The 26,623-nt window shown below is 38.4% G+C and overlaps 1 protein-coding gene across 1 annotated transcript; it reads left to right on the forward strand.

Moving 5' to 3' along the window:
- Window positions 1-1,869: 1,869 nt before the first annotated feature.
- Window positions 1,870-25,329, forward strand: LOC116255201 (tropinone reductase homolog At2g29260, chloroplastic-like). Its single transcript, XM_031630986.1, is given in 6 exon segments — window positions 1,870-1,952; window positions 2,078-2,091; window positions 2,259-2,448; window positions 7,161-7,164; window positions 10,161-10,227; window positions 25,136-25,329. Coding segments are annotated over 6 exon segments (552 nt in total).
- The last annotated feature ends 1,294 nt before the right edge of the window (window positions 25,330-26,623 follow it).

The raw sequence follows: 26,623 nt of genomic DNA on the forward strand, positions 1-26,623 counted from the left end.
TCAGATATAGCATTACGCCAACCAACTTAATGAATGATTATAAACGCCAAGGAGAAAAAACAAAGGAAGATCTTTTTCTGTCAACTATCTAACTAACAAACTACGAATGATATTAAACACCAAGTAGAAAAACAAAGGAAGATCTCTTACTATCAACTATCTCACCAACTTAAGGAATAATGATAAACACCAGCTAGAAAAAGGCAGAGGAGCTATCTGGTACATGGTGTATTTATAAGCTGTTTTAGCCAAGTGGAAATTGGTAATACCGAAGCAAATCATAAGTTCATAACTGACCCATATCAAGCAATCATTGACCCGGCACATGTCCTATAGACCCTTATTGTCAAACTTTGAAGAAAAGAGTCTTCATTGCCATAAAATAGAGACTACGTTGAATAGCATCTTCAAGGGCTCAACATGGATCCCTTCACTGACTTGGCATACAAGCAAAGAATTTCCTCTCTCTACATTGCCTGTAAATTACACACATCATTGCTTTACTTACTACTACCACTGTTTCTCAAACTAAAATCTCTTCACCTGGCCTGCCATCTATCCATTTGCCATCAGGCAGTGCAACATATACAACATGGACTGAACGCAGTCTGCGAACAGAGGTTTAGGAGCTGCCCTAAAGCCAATGCCACCAAAGATAATACAGGTGAAGGAAGCAATCCTTGAACAAATTCAAGGAAGCTGTTTCCAACAAAGCCAGTCATGATGAGAAGGTTACAACACAGAGTTCCAATTCACCATTTAAAACGTGTAAAATTAAAAACCAGTAAAATCGACCAGAATCACTCCCCTAAGAGTTAAAAGCCATGCTAAGTAAATGAAGCAAGCAAAGTGCAATAGTGGAAGAAAGTGACAGAGAATAGTGGTTATACCGTGGATGGCAAGACAAAAAAATTAATCTACTTCACCCACCAATAAAATACGATTCATGAACCAACTTGTAATTCAAAACTAACAAATATACAAAACCTTCAACTTATAGAGTATGAAAGCCATTCTACCGGAGAAAAATATCATCAATCTATACATAATTTAACAATTTAACCACCAAGTCCAAACAAACAAAAGAAAAAAAAAGATCACTATTCATTGAAATCACAACAACATATGAAAGGGTTCCAAAACACAAAGAGATGTAATTTCATGGTCAACATCTCAAAAAATGTCCTACGAGTACGTAAAAGTAAACAAAAATCTATGTTAAATCAAACAAAGATGTATGGGTTCTCTAGTGTCACCCGACACCTGTGTTTCATATTCAAATCTGGGTCTAAGCCACCGGGTTGATGCGTGTGAAACTGGTTCATATTCCCTACTTCCTACTAATTTGGGGAGCCGAACTATGGGAATTCATATGGCTTAGGTTCGAAACACATATTCAATAAATCCACCAAAATCAAATCTATATTATTAAAAGTAAATCCTTTTTAGTATTCGAATTTTCTCTCAAGCTTTTGATCCAAACCTGAACTTACATCCAAAGAAAACATAGAAGCTGGCTAAGTTCTGAATATTACATGAAAGGTTTATTCATAATTTCACTCAGTCTCGAAGCAACTTAGAACTCCAAAGACAATGGAAAAGGAAGAGGATCTCAGCCCCTCACCCGGGCAGTACCTCAATATTACATAAACATTTTTCGGGTCTCGGACTTCAATACAATGTGATTTGGATTGAGTTTTAACTGATTCGATCGCCTGGATAGTGAATCCTCTAATTTGGTTCGGATATGAAAATATCTGAGTTCCGGAACTCAAACCCGACCATTTACTACCCTCGAGAAATGATACACCTGGCTTGCGTTCAGTTGACGCCTCTCACGGTCTCACCACTTCGTGGGAGCCGAGAGAGATGGCTATGGCGGGAGGAGGGGGGCAGTGATGGTCCCTGCAGGGAATGACGGCCCTCGTTACTGGAGGCACCAGAGGAATCAGGTAAACCACAAATAGGCCAGGCCGCTGCTCATGCTCGAACCCTTCTTTTTTTCGTTTCTGGCACAAAGAATCCGGGCCGCTTCTCGAGTCTGAACTTTTTTTTTTTTTGGTTTCCAGCAAAGAAGCCAGGCCGTTGCTCGTGCCTGAACATTTTTTCCCGGGAAAGTATTGTTCAGAATTAGGAAAAGAAGCCAGGGCGCTCCTCGTGTCTGAACTTTCTTTTTTGTTCCCGGCAAAGTATAGGTCGGACTTAGGCCAACCTTAATGGTCACATGCCGATATCCGTCGTCTACTGTGCGGTTGTAGAGGAGCTAGCGACGCTCGGTGCCTCGGTTCATACTTGTTCTCGCAACGAGGCGGAGCTTAAGAAGTGTTTGGCTGAGTGGGAAGCGTCGGGGTTTCGAGTTACGGGCTCTGTTGCTGACGTATCTTCGCGTCCCGAAAGGGAGAAATTGATGGAGGAGGTCGCAAGGGCTTTTGATGGAAAGCTCAACATGTTGGGATTTCTCCATCTGGATAGTCCTGCGTCGATACGGGTCCATATTCGTTTCGAACCCTAAGTATAAATACTCGTGTCTTGTGATGGTGTGAGACACATCAAGTTTTTTTTGTCTGGGTAATCGGTCCCCTTAGCCATACGTGAATTGCCTGTCCCCATCACTGGGCTGCTATGGCTGAAGAGAGAAACCCATTGCCGCCACCGCCGCTAACTCCGCAGGGGAACGACTCTATGGGGACTGTAGCCGTTCTTCTCACAGCCGCCGATATTCAGTCGGCGGTCGCCTCTACAGGTTCTTCTGCCGCCCTATAAAACACATGAATCATGAATGCTCATTTTCGATTTCTGCATTTTCGTTTGTGTGCTATCTAGATTCGTAGCAAAGTTCCAACAACGGGTTATGGGCCCACCACGCTTCCGCTGCGTGTTTTCCCTTTGCATTCTATCTTCCCGCAAATGGAATAGGGCAGAAACGTGGAAGAAGAGGGCACCGACGTGCCTGTTCCTTCCTTTGTTACAAAATGGCAATGGAAGCGTTGGTTTCTGTTGTAGTAGCATAGAAAGGAACAGGGAGAGGTGACGGACGTGCGTCTTGCCGGTGCCCACCCACTGTTTTGGGGCAGAATCCGTCGCCCTCCGTTGTGATGGAAGCCTCTGTGCTTTTGTTGCAGCGAGAGACAGAAAAGGGCAGACATGAGGAAAGGGAGCGACGACCTTCATCGCGTGGGCGATGGAAGCCGTCGGCTTCCGTTTCAGCCGCCCGAAGAAAGGGGAAAACAGAAAAAGGGAAAGGGACGACAGGGAGGAGCGGCGGTTTGGAGGGGTACCGGCCGGGAAAGGGCGACCACCGGCGACAACAATGTCGCCGGACGGGCTCATCAGGTCCGCTGGTGTCCACCCAAAGCCGCCGGTGTCTTCCCATTGCCGCTACTGCATCCACCTGACGAAAACAGAGGGGGTGGGAGAAAGGGCTTCGCCCGATTTCGCCACCCACCTTCAAAACAATACCGCTGGGGTCTTACCCGTCGCCGGACGGTGCCATGAGGCCCTACCGGTGCCCGCCCATGGCCCGCCGGAGGCGATTCCGCCGTTCGGCGTAGGGTAGGCGAGCGGCGGTTTCGTTTTCCCTGAAACCGCCCGCTAGGTCGAATGGGAGACGGTCGGGCGGAAGGTGGGGAGGCGGGTCGGACCCGGGTCGGGTCAATCTTGACCCGACCCGGATCCATAAACGTTTTAAAAAAAAAATCTCGTTGTGCCCGCTCTTCCGCCCGCTTTGATTTCAATTTTTTGGATCGGGTCGGGTTTGGTTGGACCTGATCCATATCCATTCAATCTGATTTTATAAACAGAACCGATTCGGTCCGTTTCAGAACCGATTCGATCCGTTTCAAGACCGGTTCAGACATTTTGGGACTGATTCGGATTTTTTCTGGACCGATTCAGTTGATTTTCAGACCGGCTCATTCAGTTTCAGAACCGATTTGGGTCTTTTCAAAACGATTCAGAGTTGTTTGACACCGGTTCTTTCCCTTTTCTGACCGGTTCACCTAGTTTTCCACTGGTTCGGTCCATTTAGGACTGATACGGGACCGGTTCTAAGCTAGAGGAAGCTGGTATATGTGGTTGTATGCCCATTTAGGGTGTTTAATGGATTGGTTCGATCATTTTAGATCGATACGGTACCAATTCATTATGTTTTATGGAGCTTTAATAAACAATTTAGATAGTATTAAGTTGATTATGCAGAAATGATTCATGTGATTCGTGTATTTCATTTTATATGTGTTATTATAACATATTCTTGTATCATGTTTTGTTTAGGATTATGCTAAAGTTAGTTTTATTGCATGATCATAAATTTTATACGATAACGCTAATGTAAAGAGCCTATGATTAGTTAAATCATGTCATACCTCACCAAAGTGACTACACATGATTTAAAGGCACATTAGTGTTTCATGTTGTATTTATTCTCATTTGAAGTAACATAATTACCCAAAGGTAGTGTGTTATGTTCAAGAGAATAAGTAGAGTAAAATAGGAAAATAGATCTTGATATAATTCTGTCATTTTACACCCAAAGGTGTTATGCTTAACTATAGTTTGGATTTACATTTTCTAGTTTTACTAGATAAAGTTGAGACGGAATACATGTCCGTATTAGGTATATTACCAAAGTAGTATCCTAATGACCCCGAGTATTTGTCTTGGAAATAGTAGACATAAAGAGCCTTTATTTGGTGTACTGTTCCATATGGTTTGTCTCATATAATGCATGTCAACTTGTAGATGTCTTTTGTCGTCTGCAGTGCCTGGATTTATTTATTTTAATGGCTCAAATTCTATCCCTTTACTTGATGATTCAAATTATGCTGAATGGAAATAAAATGTTGTGTTTACATTGGGGTATATGGATCTAGATATGGCTTTGAGGCGACCTGAGCCACCATCTTTTACACCAGAAAGTACACATAATGAAATAGTGTATTTTGACAAGTGGGAGCATTCTAACCGACTAAGCTTGTTGCTTTTGCCATCAAGGGTCGCTAAGAACATACGTGGTGCTATCCCACCTTGTAGATCGGTGAGAGAGTTCTTGGATGCAGTTGAGGCTCAGTTTGTCAGTTCCCAGCATATGTTAGAAATGAGGAACATTGCTTCTCAATTGAATGACATGAAGTTTACTATTTCTGAATCATTCTTGGTACTTTGACCTCTTTACCAGCTGAATACACTCCTTTTAAGATCAGTTACAACACACATAATACTGAATCTGAATGGACATTCAAAGTGTGTTGAAGAGGAGGAAAGGATGAAGGGTGAGAAGTTGCAAAGTGCACATGGTTTCTCACTCTAGGGCTGGTAAAGTTGGCATAAAGAAACGTTTAATGAAAAGGAGTGCCAAGAAAAAGTCATCAAGTCAACCTGCTTCTCAAACTGCGCAGACTAACTTAGCTCCTATAAAGTGTTTCTTTTGCAAGAAAAAGGGGCATAAGAAGTCAGACTGCATCAAGTATAAGAATTGGTTAGAGAACAAAGGTAACATGTCATTTGTTTCACTTGAAAGTAATATGTTACATGTTCCTATTAATAGCTGGTGGATTGACTCTGGTGCTACTGTGCATATTACCAATTCTTTACAGGACTTTCTGATCAAAAGGGAACCAACGCTACATGAGAGGAGCATTTTCTCAAGAAACAAAATGCACTCACTTGTGAAGGCTGTAGGAGAATGCCAGATTAGGCTTGATACTGACTTTGTTTTGGATCTTCATTATGTTTTCTTTGTTCCATCATATAGTAGAAACTTGATTTTTGTATCAAGACTGGACAAATTTGATTTCTGTTTAAAGTTTGAGAATTCAAAGATGTTCATTTATAAAGATCTTGTTGAAACTGGTTCTACTATTTTGTGTGATGGTTTATACAAGTTGAATGTGAAGATCCAATCTCCTGAATCGTTGGTTTCTAGTCATAATATAATTGGCAATAAGCGTAGTACCATAAAGGATGATTCATACATGCTATGGCACCGCCGTTTGGGTCATATATCTGAAAAGAGAATAAGGAGACTCATAAATGAAGGGATCTTACGATCTCTTGATTTTACAGATAACGACATATGTGTAAATTGCATAAAGGCAAAGCAAACTAACATATATAAAGAAGGTGTCGAGGCAAAGGCAAAGCAAACTAACATATATGAAAAGTTAGGAATTGTTCACATAGATGTTTGTGGACCTTTTCCTCCTTGTTACACAGGCGAAAAGTATTTTGTCACCTTTATAGATGACTATTCTCGGTATTTGTATCTCTACTTAATCTTTGAAAAATCTGATGTGTGTCAAGTTTTCAAGGACTATAAGAAAGAAGTAGAGAAACAAACCGATGGGGTTATCAAGATAGTCAGATCAGATAGAGGTGGTGAATATTATAGTAGGTTCACTGAGATGGGACAAAGGGATGAACTATTAGCACGATTTCTAAAGGAAGAAGGCATTGTGCCTCAATACAACATGCCAGGCAGTGCCTACTAAAATGGTGTGGCTGAAAGAAGAAATCGTACGCTTAAAGAAATGGTTTGAGCTATGTTAAATTACTCTACTCTCCCTCTAACATTGTGCGGTGAAGCTCTCAGGACAGCAGTGCATATCCAAAATAGGGTTTCTACTAAAGCTGTTCCTACAACTCCTTACGAGTTATGGATAGGTAGGAAACCTTCTCTTTCTTATATGCACATATGGGGATGTCCTGCTGAAGCTAAATTGTGTAACCCATACATAAAAGCCTTTGATCCTAGAACAACCAGTGGTTTCTTTATTGGTTATCCAAAAAGATCGAAAGGTTATAGGTTTTATTGTCCATCTCATACACCACATATTGTGGAAACAGATAAAGCTAAGTTCCTGGAAGATGGCTCATTTGGGTTAGATGCATTACAAAACATCACTTTTGAGGAAATACAGGATACTGAATGTAGACCTGATAAAGAGAATGTAAATGTGTATGATTATGATGTCTCTCATGATGACACGAATGCAAATCATACAGGCAATGCATCAAATCCAGATGAATTACATATAGATCATACTGATGAACACGAACAGGATGTAGACATACAAATTGAAAATGATCAATTACCTGTTCATAGATCTGCAAGAGCCAGGAGATCTGCCATATCATCAAACTATGTGGTATACCTACAAGAGCCTAGTGATTTCATAGATGTTGATGATGATCCTTTCACATTCAATGAAGCCGTTGAAAGCAAACAATACAGGTTCTGGATTAATGTCATGAAAGAAGAGCTTGACTCTATGGCTAAAAACCAGACATAGAGTCTTGTATCGTTGCCTAAAGGAGTAAAACCCGTAGGGTGTAAATGGGTCTATAAGACCAAGAGGGACTCTAAAGGCAATATAGAGAGATACAAAGCAAGATTAGTTGCTAAAGGATTTACACAAATGGAGGGCATTGACTATAATGAGACATATTCACTTGTCTCTGCTAAAGAGTCAATGAGGATTGTCCTTGCACTTGTAGCTCATTTTGACTTAGAGCTACATCAGATGAATGTGAAAACGGCTTTCTTGAATGGTGATTTGGATGAAGAGGTATATATGGATCAACCTCAAGGGTTTTCTGAGAGTGGTAAAGATCATTTGGTATGCAAACTTAATAAAGCGATTTATGGACTTAAATAGGCCTCACGTCAATGGTACATTAAGTTTTCCGAAGTCATTACGACTTTTGGGTTTACAGAAAACATCATTGATCGATGTGTGTATCTTAAGATATGTGGGAGTAAGTTCATAATTTTGACTTTATATGTGGATGACATTTTGATTGCTTCAAATGATCTTCAATTGCTAATAGAAACCAAACATTTTCTCGCATCTCATTTTGAGATGAAGGACATGGGTGAGGCTTCATTTGTTCTCGGCATTGAGATTCGTCGAGGCAGATCTAAATGTGTTTTAAGTCTCTCCCAATCAGCATACATCAATAAAGTTCTTAAGAGATATGGGATGGAGAATTGTTCTCCTATTTCGGCACCCATAGGTAAAGGGGATAAATTGAGCATAAATGATTGTCCAAAGGACGAATTTGAAAAGGCACAAATGATCAACATTCCATATGCATCAGTGGTTGACAGCTTACAGTATGCGCAAATTTGCAATAAGTCTGACATTTCCTTTGCTGTTGGGATGCTTGGTAGATTTCAATCTAATTCAGACATTTCACATTGGAAGGCCGTAAAGAGAGTCATGTGATACTTGCAAGGGACAAAAGATTACATGTCGCAAGGTGGACCATTTAGAAGTGATTGACTATTCTGATGCCGATCTTGGAGGATGTACCGATAGTAGAAAGTTTACTACTGGTTTTGTTTTCCTTCTATCAGGAGGTGCCATCTTATAGGGGAGCAAAAAGTAGACTGTGACTGCTGCTCACACCATGAAAGCAAAATTCATTGCATTATATGAGACTACATCGCAGGCAATTTGGATAAAGAACTTCATTTCACAGCTCAAGATAGTGGAATCTATTGAGAGTCCACTTAAGGTTCACAGTGATAATGAAGCTGCAGTGTCCTTTTCCAACAACAACAAAAGTACTACTTCTTGTAAGCATATGGAACTTAAGTATTTTGTTGTTAAGGAAAGGACAGAGAATCAACTAGTGTGTATTCAATACATTGGGACTACAGATATGGTTGCAGATCCTTTTACTAAAGTGCTAGCATCTGGTATGTCCTTTGAACATGTTAAGAGAATGAGTTTGTGTAGTTCAATGTAAACACACTATTATGCAACATTTATGAATGTGATCACATACAGTTTGTTGATTCTCATTAAGTTTGTTGTCTATTTATTTTGTATTCTCATTTGTTTGTTGAGAAGTTTTGTAAGACAACAAGGTGGGACCTTGGAATGGATTTTAAGGCTAATCCATTCATTTTGTTTATCCTTGATATCGACTTGGACTAGTGGGAGATTGTTGGGATTTCTCCATCTAGATAGTCCTGCGTCGATACGGGTCCATATCCGTTTCGAACCCTAAGTATAAATACTCGTGTCTTGTGATGGTGTGAGACACATCAAGTTTTTTCCGTCTGGGTAATCGGTCCCCTTAGCCATACGTGAATTGCCTGTCCCCATCACTGGGCTGCTATGGCTGAGGAGAGAAACCCATTGCCGCCGCCGCTAACTCCGCAGGGGAACGACTCTATGGGGACTGTAGCCGTTCTTCCCACAGCCGCCGACATTCAGTCGGCGGTCGCCTCTATAGGTTCTTCTTCCGCCCCTATGAAACACATGAATCATGAATGCTCATTTTCGATTTCTGCATTTTCGTTTGTGCGCTATCTAGATTCCTAGCAAAGTTCCAACACAACATCCTTGTATGTTTTTCTTCTTGTTCTCCTCGTCCTCCTCTTTTTATCGAAGAACATAGCATTGCGAATTTCTGTTTGCCTTGTCAGAACTACTTTTTATTTTCTGCTTTCTTTTGGGCCTTCCTTTTTTCACTCTGATATTTGATCGTTCACTTTCTAAATCTTCCTATTGTCATATGTGTTTTCCAACTTCTCGATTTCTTGGTTGTTTTTGGATATGCATTCATACAGTATCATGTTAGCTGGTGTTTATTGATCTGAAACAGCTCAAATGCATTCGATCGGTTGACCATGGACGATGGGAAATGTGAATTGAGACCTTAGTCTTAATTTTCCTTGATTCTCTTTGTTTTTTAAACATTTCCAATTTTCCCATACTTTTGAGTTAAAATGAAAAGAAAGTCAATGGGACATGCCATGCAGCAATGGTCTTTCGACTCTTTTGTCTATAGTGTGCGTAGACATAAAAAGAATGGCAATTTCTGGAGTTCTCTGGCACTGGTAGGCATATAGCAGTTTACACGACAAGGGTAACATGAAGTGTGAATGAAGCAATTTGTTCTTCTTGTCCTTTTCCTGGAATGTCGCCATTGAAGCTCTTTGCGAGCTTTATTTAAGCTCCCTAATGTGTTTGTTGTCTTCATGTGATAAAATTCGATGGGCATCAGAAACTCGCTTCGTAGACGTGGTCCTGGCTTTGATGTACTGTTGTGAGTTATAAGATTAAGTTTAGATTCTAGAATATTGGAGAACCTTTTGTGTACCAAAACTTCTAATATTCAGTTTATTTTATCCTTTTTTATTTAAGCAGGTAAATAATGTTGGGACAAATATAAGGAAGCCAATTGTGGAATATACAGTGGATGATTTTTCATTTTTAATTTTCTCTTAGATTTTCTCGAAAAGAACAACTTTGCCGAGAAGTACCTAAGAAAAACCTTGCTGATAAAAAGTTAAAAACCCAAGAATGATGTTTGAGGCTATGATATGACTATAACAGTTTAGTGTATGTAGAGCAGTTTGGTTGATGATGCCTGCTAGATGTCCGTGTAATTTTTCTCTATTCAGAACTTTCTACCATGTAAATTTAGATTCTGTCTTTGTATTAAGTATCCTTCAACACCAAATGGACATACAGAGAATATTTACATTATGTTTTATTGGGCTGCTAAGCTTCTATTTGGGGCATTTCTTAGCAATATGCAAGTTTATTGTGTCAGGGATATGGAACAAATATTCAATATTCAGTTTTGTCCATCACGCTGGCTTTTTGACATGATACGTGGTTTGAAAGCTGACGATGCTACTCATGAACGATCAAACTTTTTTGCAGCCGTTTATCAAATTTACGGGGCTGGTTTTTCTAATCTGACTACAGTTTTCCATTATGCTAATAGGTGCATTTTCTATTAAACTTTCTTGATATTCTAATAAAAGTTGATGAGCCAATGCTACTCACGTAGATTGAGATTTACATTTTTCCTGGTGACTTAGTTCGTTAGCATTTTGAGACCAGATGGATGGTGGCGACTGCGAGGCAGAAGGCTTATCACATTGGAAGTCAAAGTGCTTCATGTAACAGTTCAATGGCGTGGACAGCAACAACAGATGGCTAATTATGTTCGTGCTTTCTTCACCTAGATCTTGTACCCTTCTCGTTCATGTAACTTGGGGATAGTCTCTCTTTTGCCTCTCAACGCAAAATAATCCGTCTCTGCAACACACAACAGGTTAGGATGCTGCTGTCCGTAGCACAATAGTCTCGAATTTTGTGCTTTTGGTAATTGATGAACCATAACTTCATCGGAGCTGGTGACAAGGCTTTGAAAATTTCGAGATAGTATAGCAGGTATCATATATATATATTGGCCGCGGACTTTCCAAGGGAAGAGTAGTGTTTGCCCAAGAAGATTGGAAGGAGAAATGAGAAAACACATGTACGCCAAAAAAAAACAAAGATAGGGAGTGGAGATATTTGGAAATTATTTTAAAAGAGTGTCCTTTTTAGTCTTTTAATTTTATTGATTTTTTTTTGTTTTTACAAAAAAAGTTTTGTTTTTTATTAATTAGGAACATTTTCGTTATTAATTTCATGCGCCAGTATGATGTACACCCACTTCAAAGAAATCGCCTGCTGAAAATGAATGTGTTCATATGTTCATCTATGCTCACACACACACAAAAAAAAAACAAAGGTACACATGAAGCAAAACAACTTTTCTTGCAGTACATAAATGAGGACGGCAAAATGAAAGGGAGCCACATTCTTTTTGCTCTATTGGTTGTTAGCTCTTCGTGCAAGAAGCTAGGAGCGGCCATAAGGCTGGCCTGATGTTTGAAAGTCGGGCCCGATTCTTGAAACCTAGGCCTGGCTTGGCCCCGGCTCGTTATAATAAAAAAACATTTTTCAAAAACAAATTTCTTTGAATACAAAATATATTTTTAATAATAAAACATATATTATTAATAAAAATATATTTTTTAAATTATCCAACCTGGTTGGGCCCTATCGAGCCGATCCGGGTCGGCCCATGGAGCCCGGGACCCGGCCCAGCGTCGACCCACCCTTAGCTGAAGCTTGGTGCACAGAAAAGCCTAATTTTTCTATTGTCTCGGAGACACATGGGACTTCAAAGTTAGAAGAAACTAAAAACTGTCAATGATAGCTTTGTGGAAGGCAACTACTAGAATGAATCCAGAAAAAAAAAATGTGCGTGGTCTTGTAGTTATGAAAATAATATAAAATAGAATGCCATGGAAAAGCAGGACAAATGAATCATAATTTCTTATAGAACTTGCAATGTTCTCATGAAATATAGATTAGATAACCCATGAACCCTGAATGATATATATTTCATTTCAATTAACAAAAGATTTTTGAATTCCCGGACTTTGTATATAACATGATGATAATCATGAAATTCGGCCCTGTCAAAAAATATCAAAGTAGACCAACCAAATAAACCAAGAGGGAAGGGTGACATTACCACGTAATTGTATCATGCAGCAAATATAGCTAAGCACAAACCAAAATCATGCCTTCCATATATGAGTAGCATCTTTGACAGATTCAAAGGCTAATCATAGCCGCAGTGAGCATCCACTGTTTTCAAGACCCTTAAAGCCATCCACAACGAACAGGTAAATAGATGAGGCCCTCTGATGGTGGGTCCAATAACAGTAGCAAAACCAAGGAACACAATCTCGAAGGGATGAGCATACTCTGAAGTTAATTCAAAAGGTGTTACCAGAAGGATAAATTCTCTAATCCCTATAAGATATCTAATTGCAAAAAGAAGAAATTAGCACATCTATAAAATGGTTCAGAAGTTTTGGCTAAGGGTACCAGGGAGGAAGTGGAAGAGTGGTTCGCAGACCCATGTATTTAAACACCGGATAAGAGACCAACATTATTGGAAGGTTCACACAGAAATGGTATACCATTAGCATTGTCATGCACTTCACCAGGGCAGCTGCACAATTAGCTTTCTTTTGAAGAGTAAAATGAATGAGGACATCAGACAGTCAAATAATCCTGACACTTCACTAGAATAAACTAACCTGAAATTTTTAGTCCAAGTGAAAAGAAAAAATGAATCTTGCTCTTGGCACTTGTACTTTTCTTATCAAATAATCCTGAAACTTCACTAGAATAAACTAACCTGAAATTTTTAGTCCAAGTGAAAAGAAAAAATGAATCTTCCTCTTGGCACTTGTACTTTCCTTACCTGCTTAATTAGGAACTCATTCTTCCAATGATCATTCCAATATTTCACTAATTGTCCATTACCAACTGCCAGCAAAGATCTCTCCTCACTTTTTTCCATGCTGCCCAAACATCTTTCCATATGGTTGCGTTTGATTTATGCGGATCTCAAGTCTAAGCGGAACTGAAATCAACGATAGTTGAAATTCACAATTTTAACAAACTATGGATATCATTAATCTCCCAACATTGATATCAAATCCAAGCTACATTGTGGAAAACATGGATTGGTGTCCTATCTAAAGGGGTCGGACCTCAAAACCATGGACATGAGATCAACATGTCAACGTAGATCTAAGGTCTATAGTAATCAAATGCAACCTAAAGAAGAGGCATTCCGCTTTAAATTTTCCTCTCATACACTATTCTCTGCAAATATTTAACTCTCTATATGACTAACCATCAACCCCCTCCTGAAACAGCACACCTGGCTAAAAATCCAAATTAGCCACATGTACTTCTCTTGTCTCCTTCTTCTAACGCATTCCTCCAGTAGAGGCAATGATAGCATTTTTAAGAGAGGGGATGAGATTTATGCTTGCCCTCCACATCTCCCTACAAAAAGTTGCTCATAATTGTTTCCATTTTTTTTAATAACTTTATGTGGACATTTAAGTACAAGCATCTAATAACCCGGGAATGCCAACATAACAACCTTGATTAGATGTAACTTTCAAGCATATAGAATAGTTTATCCTTCCCAGAGGCTTAACTTGCTCTACATTTTGAGGATCATAGGGTCCCAAGCTCACATTTAAACAAGCGCAGCTAAGGGGAATTCCCAGGTATCTCGTAAGAGACCTTTCATCTATCCCATATAATTTCCAAGCCTACCAGCATCCATATCAGGCAAACATTTTTATGATGGTTAACTCGCATCTCTCACTTTGTTTTAGCAGAACCTGTTTTCTATCGTTTCTGTAGAAACCCAAAATTCCCAGAACTTAGAAAACGTATTTCTCTTGTTCTAAAACTCCAATATGATTTACGTGTCCTTAGAAAGACACTATTTGTCTAATTTCTAACTACAAAATTTCAGCTAAAACCGAGCTCATTTGATGGTTGTTTGCCCAAAATAGTACAATATATTTTTTGCAGAGCCCTGAATGTTAGGATTCATTAAAATCCAGAACTTTTATGAACTTATTTGACTCTCTCTTTTACTCTAGGACTCCAATATGGTCTCCATTGCCTCCAACCAACCCTAGGGCCTGTCTAGAGCTAATATCCCAAATTTCATTTCATTTGACTTTGTTTCCCTAGTTTTTATTGAAGTCAAACATGGATGTTGTGAACCAAGTTATTTTTCATTGCATGTCATATTTGTGTTCTTTTGGTGGCTCAATGAAATCATAAGATCCTATTGGGAACAACTTCATGTCATTGATGTGATATGATGAAGCATACACCAATATTTATTTGTTTATATTTTTATATCTTCCATATAAATCATATTCCTTGTATTTTATTGAAATATTTCTATCTATATTAAATAGGCATGCATCATATAGTATTCATACATATACACACACATTACTTTCCATTCACGCTAAGCACAATGCACGTCCCAACAAAAATCAAGAAAGATGAATTCAATTTATGTCTTTTGCCCACAGATGCAACATAAAGAGGTTCATCTCCTCTTAATTTCTCCAAGAAAGGCATTATTTTTCAAATTTAGAGGCATGCAAGTTAAGGTTTTCTAAATTCATAGTTATATTTTATTCATTCAAACATCAAAATGTTAGTTCGTCCCCCAATTTAGGCTTTTATTTTAGCTCAGTTGGATTTGAGCCCACTAACCAACCTCTTTAAGTCAATCGACCAACCCCTTTCCCTAGATTTGTCCATGCTATTTTCTACTTAAAATGAATTTTCAAAGATTTCCTGATTATCCACTTTAAGCCAGAGAAACTTTCATTTTTCCTCTAATTAGTTAGGTTGTCCCCTTTAAGATGCAAGAATTGTTCTTGCATTCCTTCTCATTTAAATGCTTTAGTTTTCAAAATGAATTTCAAAGTTCCTACTAAATTTAGATTTTAAATTTATGATTAATTTTCCTCTTTGTATCAAACCTTACCCTGCGAGAGTCGACCCTTAGAATTGACCCTGGATCCAACTCTGAAGCAAGACTCACCTTCAACATGCCTAGATTAGAATTGTCTTCCAATTACGGCTGGACTTCAATGCCCCTTTAGCCACATCCCAGACTTTATTTCTGTTAAAATTTGGGTTTAACCATCTTTACATCTCTTTTCAAACATAATTTTTATGCCATCACTTTTCAAAAATCATGCATCATGTAGATTTAGGATGCACACATGAACCCCATGATGAAAGGGTTTTCCTAAGAATATTATGTGTATTTCTAAAATCCAAGATGTCTAATTAGGGTTTTCCAATTCTACTTGATTATTGCATCATTTTCCTACAACAAGCCTATTTCAAATCAGCATGCATTCATATAGGCATTTCTAGGTCTATATTGAAACACATAGTTAATATTTAGGCATTGCTCAACCCTTGCTTTGGTTATTCCTGGTGAGGGCACCAGGAATAGCTAAAGCTTGTACCCACAGGTCGGGTCCCATTTCCCATTTCTTTTATCCCATATTTTAAAACAGTGGCAGGTATATCTTTCCAAGTTACCCATCATTTGCTGTCAAAATTTTTCATATATAAACAAGTGTTCAGCACTCAGATCAATCTTTGCCCAGAACAATCTGAAGCTCTATTCTTGGGTCAAGGAAGGTGAGTTGAGTTCAAGTTTGGCTACCCAAGCTTGACTTGTGCTCCAACAGCCCTACCTCCCTGAAGCTCAGCTAATGTGCTCCATTAAGAATAGTAAATTGTGATTTACATTAATAGCATTCAAGAGCTAGGTAATCCCCACTTATTTCTGCTCACATCTAGCAGTTAATGGAATTAAATTTGTTGTTTTTGAAAATTGTGAATTTCTAAAACTGTTAATTTACTATTCAGAGATGTGGTTGAAAAAGTTTTCAGAGATGCAATGCAGATGACTCAACAGATTGAGAAGGAAATCATGGGAAGAAAAGATATTGATTGATAAAATCTAGTTGGCTCAGCAAATTGCAAATGAAATCATTACTCAGTTAGTCATGTTGCCAAGAAAACATGTGTTAATTGGAGAAGTTGATAGATGCTTTCAACAAGAAAGAGGCAAGTCAATCTGATGATCTTGGAGTGCTGATAAATCCGACAAAAAAATCTCAAATACTAATGTTAAAAAATTTGTTGATGACCATCATGGAAATCTTGTAACCAACTCTCCTCAAATAAAGGAGAGGCTTGAGTTGGCAGTCCACTATATTATGGAGAAGCTTGTCACATGGTATGGCATGGTGGAAGTACTTTTCTCATGTCCTTAGGTGATTCAATCCATGAAACCACATAAATATGTTTGTCTTCTCTTTTTGAGCCTTCATTTTGCATCATTTGCATTTCATCAAGATTCATCCTTCGTAGTTGGTTGAGATTCGCCAAAGTCTTTGTGTTTTCATTCCCATTCCTCGAGGCTTTTAGTTGTTCAATTCATTTTTTTTTTCCATTAACTTGGAGCTGAAATTCTATATGCTCATGGAATTCTGGATCTAGTTGCTGATTGGAAATATTGGTTTATGCTTACGCAATTATTTGTGAGGTATATGCCGATAAGCAAGATCCTGATTTACTTGAGACATGAGAGAAGACCAGGAGGAAAGTACATTTGTAGCTATTAGTATTAAGCAAATTGTCAGGAAAAAATATCCAATCAGTACTGGGAGCTCTTCTCATGCAATTTGCATCTCCATGATTGAGTATAAGATATATGAAGTATTCTGCAGAAGTGGAATGATATATCCAGCCAATCAACTGAAGATATTATGGAGGAAAACAACTCAGATACGAAAGCCACTAGGCTGTGTCATGTGGTTGGTTCCATTTTCAGCATTATACAAACTATAGTATGACTGCCCTTCTACAAGAACTTGGAAATGAAATTTTGGGAGAAAAGAGTTGCTCATATTCTTTGCGGGGTCCTACTACCAGAACTTTCATAGTTACAATACTCTAGAGAGGAAGACTAAAGTTTATAGAAAAGAATGTCTAACTAAAATATCCAATGCTGCTCCCATCTTCCCCTCCCATCTCCAGCATTTGATACCTTCCATGTTTTAAATGGTGTATTGGAACTCTCTGTTGTAACCTTCTCATCATGACTGTCTTTGTTGGAAACAACGTCCTTGAATTTGTTCCAGATGGCTTCCTTCACCTGTATTCTCTTTGGTTGCAATGGTGTCAAGGCAGCTCCTAAACCTCTATTCATAGACTGCATTCTGTCCATGTTGTTTATGCTGCACTGCCTGATGGCAAATGGATAGATGGCAAGCCAGGTGAAGAGCTTTTAGTTTGAGAAATAGTGGAAGTAGTATGTAAAGCAGGCATGTGTGCAATTTACAGGCAGTGTAGAGAGAGAAAATTCTTTGCTTCTATACCAAGTCAGTGAAGCGATCCATGTTGAGCCCCTCAAGATGATATTCAACATAGCCTCTATTTTATGGCAATGAAGACTCTTTTCTTGAAAGTTTGACAATAAGGGTCTATAGGACATGTGACTGGACAATGATTGCTTAGACATGGGTCAATTATGAACTTATGATTTGCTTTGGTATTACCAATTTCTACTTGGTTAAAACAGCTTATAAATACACCATGTACCATATAGCTCCTTTGTTTTTATCTAGTTGGTGTTTATCATTATTGTTTTTATCATGTACCATATAGATCTTCTGTTGTTTTTTTTTCTTTGGTGTTTATAATCATTCATTAAATTGTTTGGTGTAATGCTATTTCTAACACCATAGTCATATGTAGACTAGCTTCCAACTTTCGATTTGCCTGCTTTTGCTCACATAGATCGCCTCATCCATCCTTTTGCATTTGCTGGTAGGTTCCAAGAGTTTTTAATCACCCAAAGCAGATTAAAAGATGCTGTTCAGTAGTGCTGATCGAACATGAAAATACTCTATTACAGTCTGGGACTCATTTGGAAGAGGAAAAGAAAATAGTAACTAAGAGAATTCACAAATTGATCTGCTAATGATTATGGAAATAAAGTGAATACTAAGTTCATCAGGCTTAATCAGTATAAAAAGTTATGGTTATTAATGAGTTCAGGGTCGTAAAACAGTAAGAAAAGAAAACCAGAGCAATGGTATCTGATTCAGATGCAACAACTGTATCATTTTTCCATCCATTCAATGTCAGGGAAAACAGAAAGCCTCTCCTCATCCAAAAGCAAATTTGCTAAGAACAAGGCAAAGAGAGGGAAGCAAAACAATGGAGAGATTCCTACGTTACAGAAGGAGAGGGAAAGATATGTTTTCCCGGGGAGATCATTCTCCCTTCTACCACTCCACCTCTAACCTCTAGGCTTACATGACATCTGCTTTCTTCAAACTGTTTTCCCATCATAAGACTAAGAGCCTCTTCTCCGATCACAGAAAGCAACTAAAACTCCGGATTTCGAGCGGCGCCGGTCAACAACCTCCAGGCTCTCCAAAAAACCAACAGAGATGAAAACAGAAAATGAGAGGAGGACGATAGATCGAGGCACGCAGAGTGCGCACTATCCAACTTCTTCACTTCAAGCTTATGTCTGAAGAAAGGACCGAGGGAGGACAGTCAGACTCGGACATATATCTGTTCTTCATTTTCTGCAACTTATCAGACTGAACGCAAAGAGGAGAATACTCCCAAAGAGAGAGAGAGAGAGAGAGAGGGAGAGGCGGGGACTTTGAAGACGGAGGAGGAGATCTCGGCACACGCCTTTTATAGTGCTGTGAGTATGTGCGGTTCTCTTTCAAAAAAGAAAAAGATCGAAGGAGCGGGCACATAAGGAAACCGCACATACTCACAACACTATAAAAGGCGCATACCGAGATCTCCTCCTCTGCCTTCAAAGTCCCCGCCTTGCTCTCTCACTCTCTTTCTCTCTCTCTTTGGTATGGGATGGCTGTTGCCACGGCCTGAGCACAGAGAGAAGCAAACCAAAGGTGATCAGGAAAAAGACTGCAATCAAAGGGAGTTCGAGCCAATGTGCGGCCAGCTCCTTCACCAAGGCCACCTGTGCCAGACCAATAATCCAACTGAACTAAATAACATTGACAGCCAGTTCCACAGAATCCCAATTGAACCGAGCCGAGATTTGGGGCTGTGTGTAGTTAGGATGCTCTCAGACAGCACCAGATTCAAGGTCATCGGAATTGCCGCTCCCTGGCTTCCATTGAAGATACCAGAGCGTGTTCTTCCAGGCCTGAGAGAGCTTCTCACTTCCACGCATTTTTTCTTTTTAACTATGTTGGGAAAAGCTTAAACCCACCACTTTATATAAAGCCTGTCACGTGCCCCTTGCGGGATTCCACGGGATTCTTTTTTGTTCCCGACAAAGTATTGGAATAGACTTAGGCCAATCTTAATGTCCACTTCATTCCACCTTTGGCTTCTCAGAAATGGGGGGGAATACATAGTTTGACAAAGTTGAGAGCATGCCACTCTTGTGCCCATTCATCATCTTCATGTATGTTTGTGTGTTCACGAGAGAGAGAGAGAAAAGCAAGAAATGTGGATAACTTGTTTTGCCTCAAAGAAAGCAGGCCACTTGTCGAGAGTATGGGAGTCATCGTGGTCAAAGATTGAGGACGTGGCTTTGATGGGGAGCTGACAATTTTCATCTGGGAAGAGAAGGTCAGAGGAGGATGCTGGATGAGTAGATGGTGGCCTGCACATTTTCTTCCTCTCCTACAAAATCTTAGCTCGGTTTTGAGGGAAGAAGCCATGGAGGGAGAAGTCGTGAGCGAGGGGGTTTTTATATCCTCATGATGAAGATTTGGCCCCGCCTCCTCCCCTTTTTTCCAACCTTTGTTCCCTGCTCCTATGTAAATCTTTAGTTAGTTTCCAAAAATTTAACATATGACCGCCCATAATTTACATATGGGCGGTCATATGTTAAATTTTTGGAAACTAACTAAAGATTTACATAGGAGCGGAAACAAAGGCTGGAAAAAGGGGGAGGAGGCACACCTTCTTCCCTCAAAACTGAGCTAAGATTTACGTAGGAGAGGAAGAAAATGTGCAGGCCACCATCTCCTCCTCCAGCTTCCTCCTCTTACCTTGTCTTCCGAAATGAAAATCGTCAGCTCCCCATCAAAGCCACGTCCTCCCTCTCCGACCACGATGACTCCCATACTCTCCACAAGTGGCTTGCTTTCTCTGAGGTAAAACAAGTTATCCACATTTCTTGCTTTCTTTTCATTGTATTAGACCTGACCAGGGTCTAAGTAGAAGAGGCCCCTTGTCTCTTTATGAGTCAAATTCAGTGAGTCGGATGTCTTACTCAATATAACAGATTTGGGTCGGGTGGACTGATTAGGACACTGTAATAAACCCACCCAATTGAGTGATGATTTCAACAACAATTTAACCCATAGGTTAGTTCAAAGTTAGCTGCTAAAACACCAATTTCCAAGAAGCTAACAGATCTAATTTGTTTCCAAACACAAGTTTGTGATTCTGTGAATATGTCTTTTCTGATGAATGTGTGTTAATGGAGGCTGTTTGAACTAGTGTGAGAAGAGCTGCCATTAGAAAATTGCATCTTTCTATTGTGTTTGAGGTTTTGTAGTTGAAGATTGAACTGAGAGATGTGATTTTCTCTCTTCTTAAAATGATGATTGGAGAGCAATGGAATCAGTCAGTGTCAGTTGGGAGCAATTGTGTGGTAGGAGCGAGCTTTGAAGCGAGTTTGCGAGACCTGTAGTGGCGAGCGAAGTGGACTACGTGAGCTGCATGAAGTAGGCTGCCTTGCTTATGTCTACAATATCAATGAACAGAAAGAAGCTACATGGATGATGTCACAAGAAGCAACACTGCACTTTCCTTGATTAATTCATTGTTTTTTAGTACTGTAGGACAGGAAAGGGTTACTTCTTAGGCCTTATTGAATACTGTAATGGAATAACATGCTCTTAGAGATGAACTAAATAATCAATAATGAACAAGATGTTTAGATATTATGTACACATGCTTGCTAAGGATCAACCTGTATCTTCTAAGTTCTATGTTGATCAGTTCTTTTCATGTGTTACTTTAAATATTATGCTATATTTGTTGGTTGATCTTGTGCCATTTGTTCGGTTCTACCTTCTCAAAATCAAACATGGCTTCTGCTATTTATGAGCATTACCAACTTCATGTACAATCATATCCTTGTAACATAAGCATGATGAGCTTCTTGGACAGTACTCATCGCCTACCATCATGACATAAACACATGCATTACCAATTTCATGCACAATCATACCGTACCATCATCACATAAACACATGGATGATTGAATTCATGCATACCCATTCCATATCCTTGTCCTTTTCTCTTGTGTACAAGAAGAAAGTGAACCAGAATCTGAACTGCGCAGAATGGCCACTAGTGGTCCACTAGTCCATGGCTGTTCTCTATGTTGACTGTTAACAAGAAAGAGCGTTGGCATCTTTTCAATGCAGTGTAGGTAGAAAGGGAATTGGCATCTTTCCAAGAACAAGCATGATAACTGTATTTTACTGTCACCCAAATCTCATTCTCTATGTTAATTAAGATATGTCCCATTTTCACGTTAGACTACTACTAAATATAATGCTATTTTTCCCTTCATTCAATGTTTACTATTAGGGTACAATTCCAACTGGGTTAGCATTTTTGCATCTAACATGTACCCATATATATATATATATATATATATATATATATATATATATATATATATATATATATACACCCTGTTGTATTCTTGTATTCACAATTTTTAAGAATACATGAAGAGTTATGTTTAGCTTTCGCTTTTTATATTATTGTTATATATTTGTTTATTCACACAAGTCAATTGTTTAAACTTATTTCATGTAACTAAATTGCTTGATCTTCTTGTACTTCTATTTGTTAAACTTAGATGAGTAGCCACCATGACAAACTATAGTGGGATGAAGAGAAAGTGCAGTTTTTATTTGACATGATGTTAGAGCAAGCTAAGATTCCTGGAATGCAAACATCAGGTGGACTCAAAGAAACAACTATGAAGGTGGTTGAACAAAAAATGATGGAAGCATATGGCCCAATGTTTACATTAGAGAAGATTCGAAACAAGCTGAAAAGAGCAAAACCTGACTTACAAGTAATGAAAGAGATGCTTACTTCTTCAGGATTTGGGTGGGATCCAGATAAAAAAATTATACAAGCATATGATAATGTGTGGAAATAGTATAAACAAAAGTACCCAAATAGAAAAAAATATAAATTACCAGCAACATTGAAGTATTATGAGCATGCAATGGAAATTTGGGGGTCTTCCACTGCATTGGGTAACAATAGGAGTGGTGTAGATAATAGGACACTAGATGATGTACAAATAAATGTGAATGAACAATATGAGAATGATTTTCAGTTACCTGCTTCACCAATGGATAGCAATGCTCATACTCAGGCAGATACCTCTAACAACACGAGGGGAAACAAAAGAGCGAGAACCTCCACAATGATAAATGATGATACTTTTGAAACCATTGGTGAGTATATACGACAGCTTGTGAAAACCCAACCTACCTACAGCTATTTTGCATAAGAGTGGAGCAATTTTAAGAGATATGCATGCAAAAGGGGAAATAGATAATCATTTGTTTTTCATATCAGTCGATTTACTTTCTAATTTTGATAAAGCAAACACCTTTCTTATGATGCCACGTGAGTTGTAGGTTACTTGGTTGAACATGCAGAATGGCTAAACGACAGGTAATGTTTGTAATTGAGCATCTTATGTGGAATGATTACGTTTCAAGTAAGATATTGATTGTGTAACATTCTCATTATATTATATGTCATTTTCTTAATTATACTTGATTATTTTAATACTTAATAGTGGTAACCTAATTATTTTCATGTCTTTTTAATTTCTGAAATGCAGAAACCAGACGGTGATGCCTCTTCTCAAGTATTACATGGCTTCGATGGGAAGAGTAGTGTGTAGGACAGAAGATGACTATATAGGAGCCATATTTTTATGTCAATCTAATCCAACATATAGCTTTGAACAGTTAAACATTTTAGACTATTTGTATTTTATAGTTTTACTTGATACAAGTGATTATATAGATGTTTGAACATTTTACAGTAATGATATTTTTGTTATATATATGCCTCTATTGAAAGAGCTGATTTTTTATATATCGTGTTATCGAATGTATTGATTTGCATATAACATGTTGCTATGAATTTTATACTTGTTTTGATATAACCTGTTTAAAAAAAATAAGATATTTTTGTCATCATATAGCGGATAAAACAAATATAATAGCCAAAACTGATTAGAGAAGATACAAACATCGGATAGAACAGACAGTTCAAATAAAACATAAAAACAAACACCAAACAGGACAAACAGATCAGACAGAACAGAAACAAACATCAGACAGAATGGACAGAACAAACAGAACAGACATATACAAAACAAACACCGAACAAGAAGAATGCAATGTTTTGTTCCTAAAGTAATCAAACAGTGGATAAGGAACATCATTGTCCATGAGAACAGGATAGTAGTGTAATGGACAAGATGTCCTGTCTATCCTATCCTAATGGGCAACAATCAAATGACATCTTATTGTCAAACTTTGAAAAAATGAGTCTTCATTGCCATAAAATTGAGGCTATGTTGAATAGCATCTTGAGGGGCTCAACATGGATCCCTTCACTGACTTGGTATAGAAGCAAAGAATTTTCTCTCTCTACACTACCTATAAATTGCACACATCACTACTTTACTTACTACTACCACTATTTCTCAAACTAAAAGCTCTTCACCTGGCCTGCCATCTATCCATTTGCCATTAGGCAGTGCAGCGTAAACAACATGGACATAACACAGTTTGTGAATAGAGGTTTAGGAGCTGCCCTGAAGCCATTGCCACAAAAGAGAATACGGGTGAAGGAAGCCATCTGGAACAAATTCAAGGAAGCTATTTCCAACAAAGCCAGTCATGAGGAGAAGGTTACAACACAAAGATCGAATTCACCATTTAAAACGTGGAAGGGAAGGTTTGAGATGCTGGTGATGGGAAAGGAAGATGGGTGTTAAACAAAAATAGAGAGTGATGCTCACCCGTGGATCACTTATTCAGTCAGCCAAGTGCCAAGCTAAAGTTGCGCAAAGTGATAAACTATGGCCAGATGATTATTGGACAAGACTACTCTAGAATTGAATTCTATTGAAGTTGATAAAAATGCAACAAGGATATTGCTGACCTACCTTTTCTTCTATGGATGTTAATATTACAAGTTTCCTCATACTTGTTGATGATATGAGAATCTCTTTTATCATCTTTTTCCTTTTTTTTTAATGAATAAAAATCAAGTGCTTAACAATAGACGTGCTCACAATGCCATTGTATAGTTATAGTATGTCAATTTTCTTACAGCCGCAGGCCATAGTTTCTAATGGACCCACCCCTTTGATTATATCTATTCTATGATATGCATAGTAAGAAGAAAAATTATAACCACGAACCTCACATAATAATGTGTTCATAACCAATTGTTAAGGTCCCGTGTTTTCAGCTGCTTCTATTCTGTCCATTATGCATGTGTGAGTTCCAAATGTCGATTAATCTAAAGGCACATGAAAACTGAGAAAGAGAGAAGGATGCCAATTTTGACAATATCCAACAGCTCAAGATTTTCCGTAATCTAGGTCTTAGGCCATTCAGAGAGGATCATTTTTGGAAACATGTTTTGCTGAAAATTAGCCACATGCTTGGTCATATTTTTCTCTATTGCTATGAGACATGACATTGAGAAGGCTCACTTCATTCTTGCACTATTATTCAACAATGTGAGGATAGTTTGTACCTTATTACCGTTTTCAATATTCATGATTGTTCACAGTTCAACCACAGTTTACTAACTTTTTTAAGTTGAGGTTCTGAAAGACAAAGAGTATTCAGAAGAAGTGCTTTCTTGCACTCCTCTGCGTCGAATTGGAAAGCCTCAAGAAGTTTCTCCTTTGGTAGCATTCCTCTGCTTACCAGCTGCTTCTTACATTACTAGCCAAGTCATTGCAGTCGATAGAGGAATGACAATCAATGGCTTCTTTCCTTTGATGGATTAAAGTATGAAGTTCTTTACAAATGGCTTAGCTTTTGATTTAAGGAATCCTAAAGTTCATGGCTTTGCAGAAAATAGGTTGCACTATTTTGGGCAAACAACCTATCAAATGAGCTCAGTTTTAGCTGAAATTTTGGAGTTAGAAATTAGACAAATAGTGTCTTTCTAAGGACACCTAAATCATAAAAATTTGGAGTTCTAGAACAAGAGAAATACATTTTCTAAGTTACGGGAATTATGGGTTTTTACAGAAACGATAGAAAATAGGTTCTACTAAAACAAAGTGTGCGACAATCAAACAAACATGATTTCCATAAAATTTTGTGGGTAGCTATCGAACATGATCTGAAGCTTTCCAGGGACATATAGATCATGAAAAACTACGCTTGGAACTTGAAGTTATGGCTTCTATAACACAAGCTAATTTTTGGTTCTCTGCAAAAGCAAAAAGTAGAACTCAAAAGGGGCGACTAGTTGCCTCTAATACTAAAGAGGACTAATGGCTTTAGTTTGGAGAGAAAAATATATGACTTCTAAAAGCTGTAGGAAATCAGGTACCAACAATGAAATGTATGAAAATAAGCAAGACATCATACTTCACATGCGATGAAAGCATTAGAAGCAAATAAAGTGACAGTAAAAAGACAAAAGCGGAATACACTAATAGGTAGTTTGGCAGCAGTAACACTTTGTGTGTATCCCATGATTTCCTACAACTTTTAGAAGACATATATTTTTCTCTCCAAACTAAAGCCATTAGTCCTCTTTAGTATTAGAGGCAACTAGTCGCCCCTTTTGAGTTCTACTTTCTGCTTTTGCAGAGAACCAAAAATTAGCTTGTGTTATAGAAGCCATAACTTCAAGTTCTAACAATGAAATGTATAAAAATAAGCAAGGCGTCACACTTCACATGCGATGAAAGCATTAGAAGCAAATAAAGTGACAGTAAAAAGACAAAAGCGGAATACACTAACAGATAGTTTGGCAGCAGGAACACTTTGTGTGTATCCCATAAATATATCCCAAAAATTAAAGTAGGTCCATTGAACAATAGTTCTAGTCTTTGATCAACTTGTCCATACTTAACATGCAATGAAAGCAAAGAAATTTATACTAAGAGGACAAAAGCAGAATGCACTAACTAGTAATTTGATAGCAGAAACAATTTGTGAGTATCCCATAAATCTATCTCAAAAATTAAAATAGGTGAATTGAACAATACTTCTAGCATTTGATGAACTTGTCCCAATCTTTTGATCAGTAGATTAATGAGACAATGCTAAGTTTATTTGCTATCA

This window comes from Nymphaea colorata, chromosome 5 (genome assembly GCF_008831285.2).
Source record: "Nymphaea colorata isolate Beijing-Zhang1983 chromosome 5, ASM883128v2, whole genome shotgun sequence".
Lineage (NCBI taxonomy): Eukaryota > Viridiplantae > Streptophyta > Magnoliopsida > Nymphaeales > Nymphaeaceae > Nymphaea > Nymphaea colorata.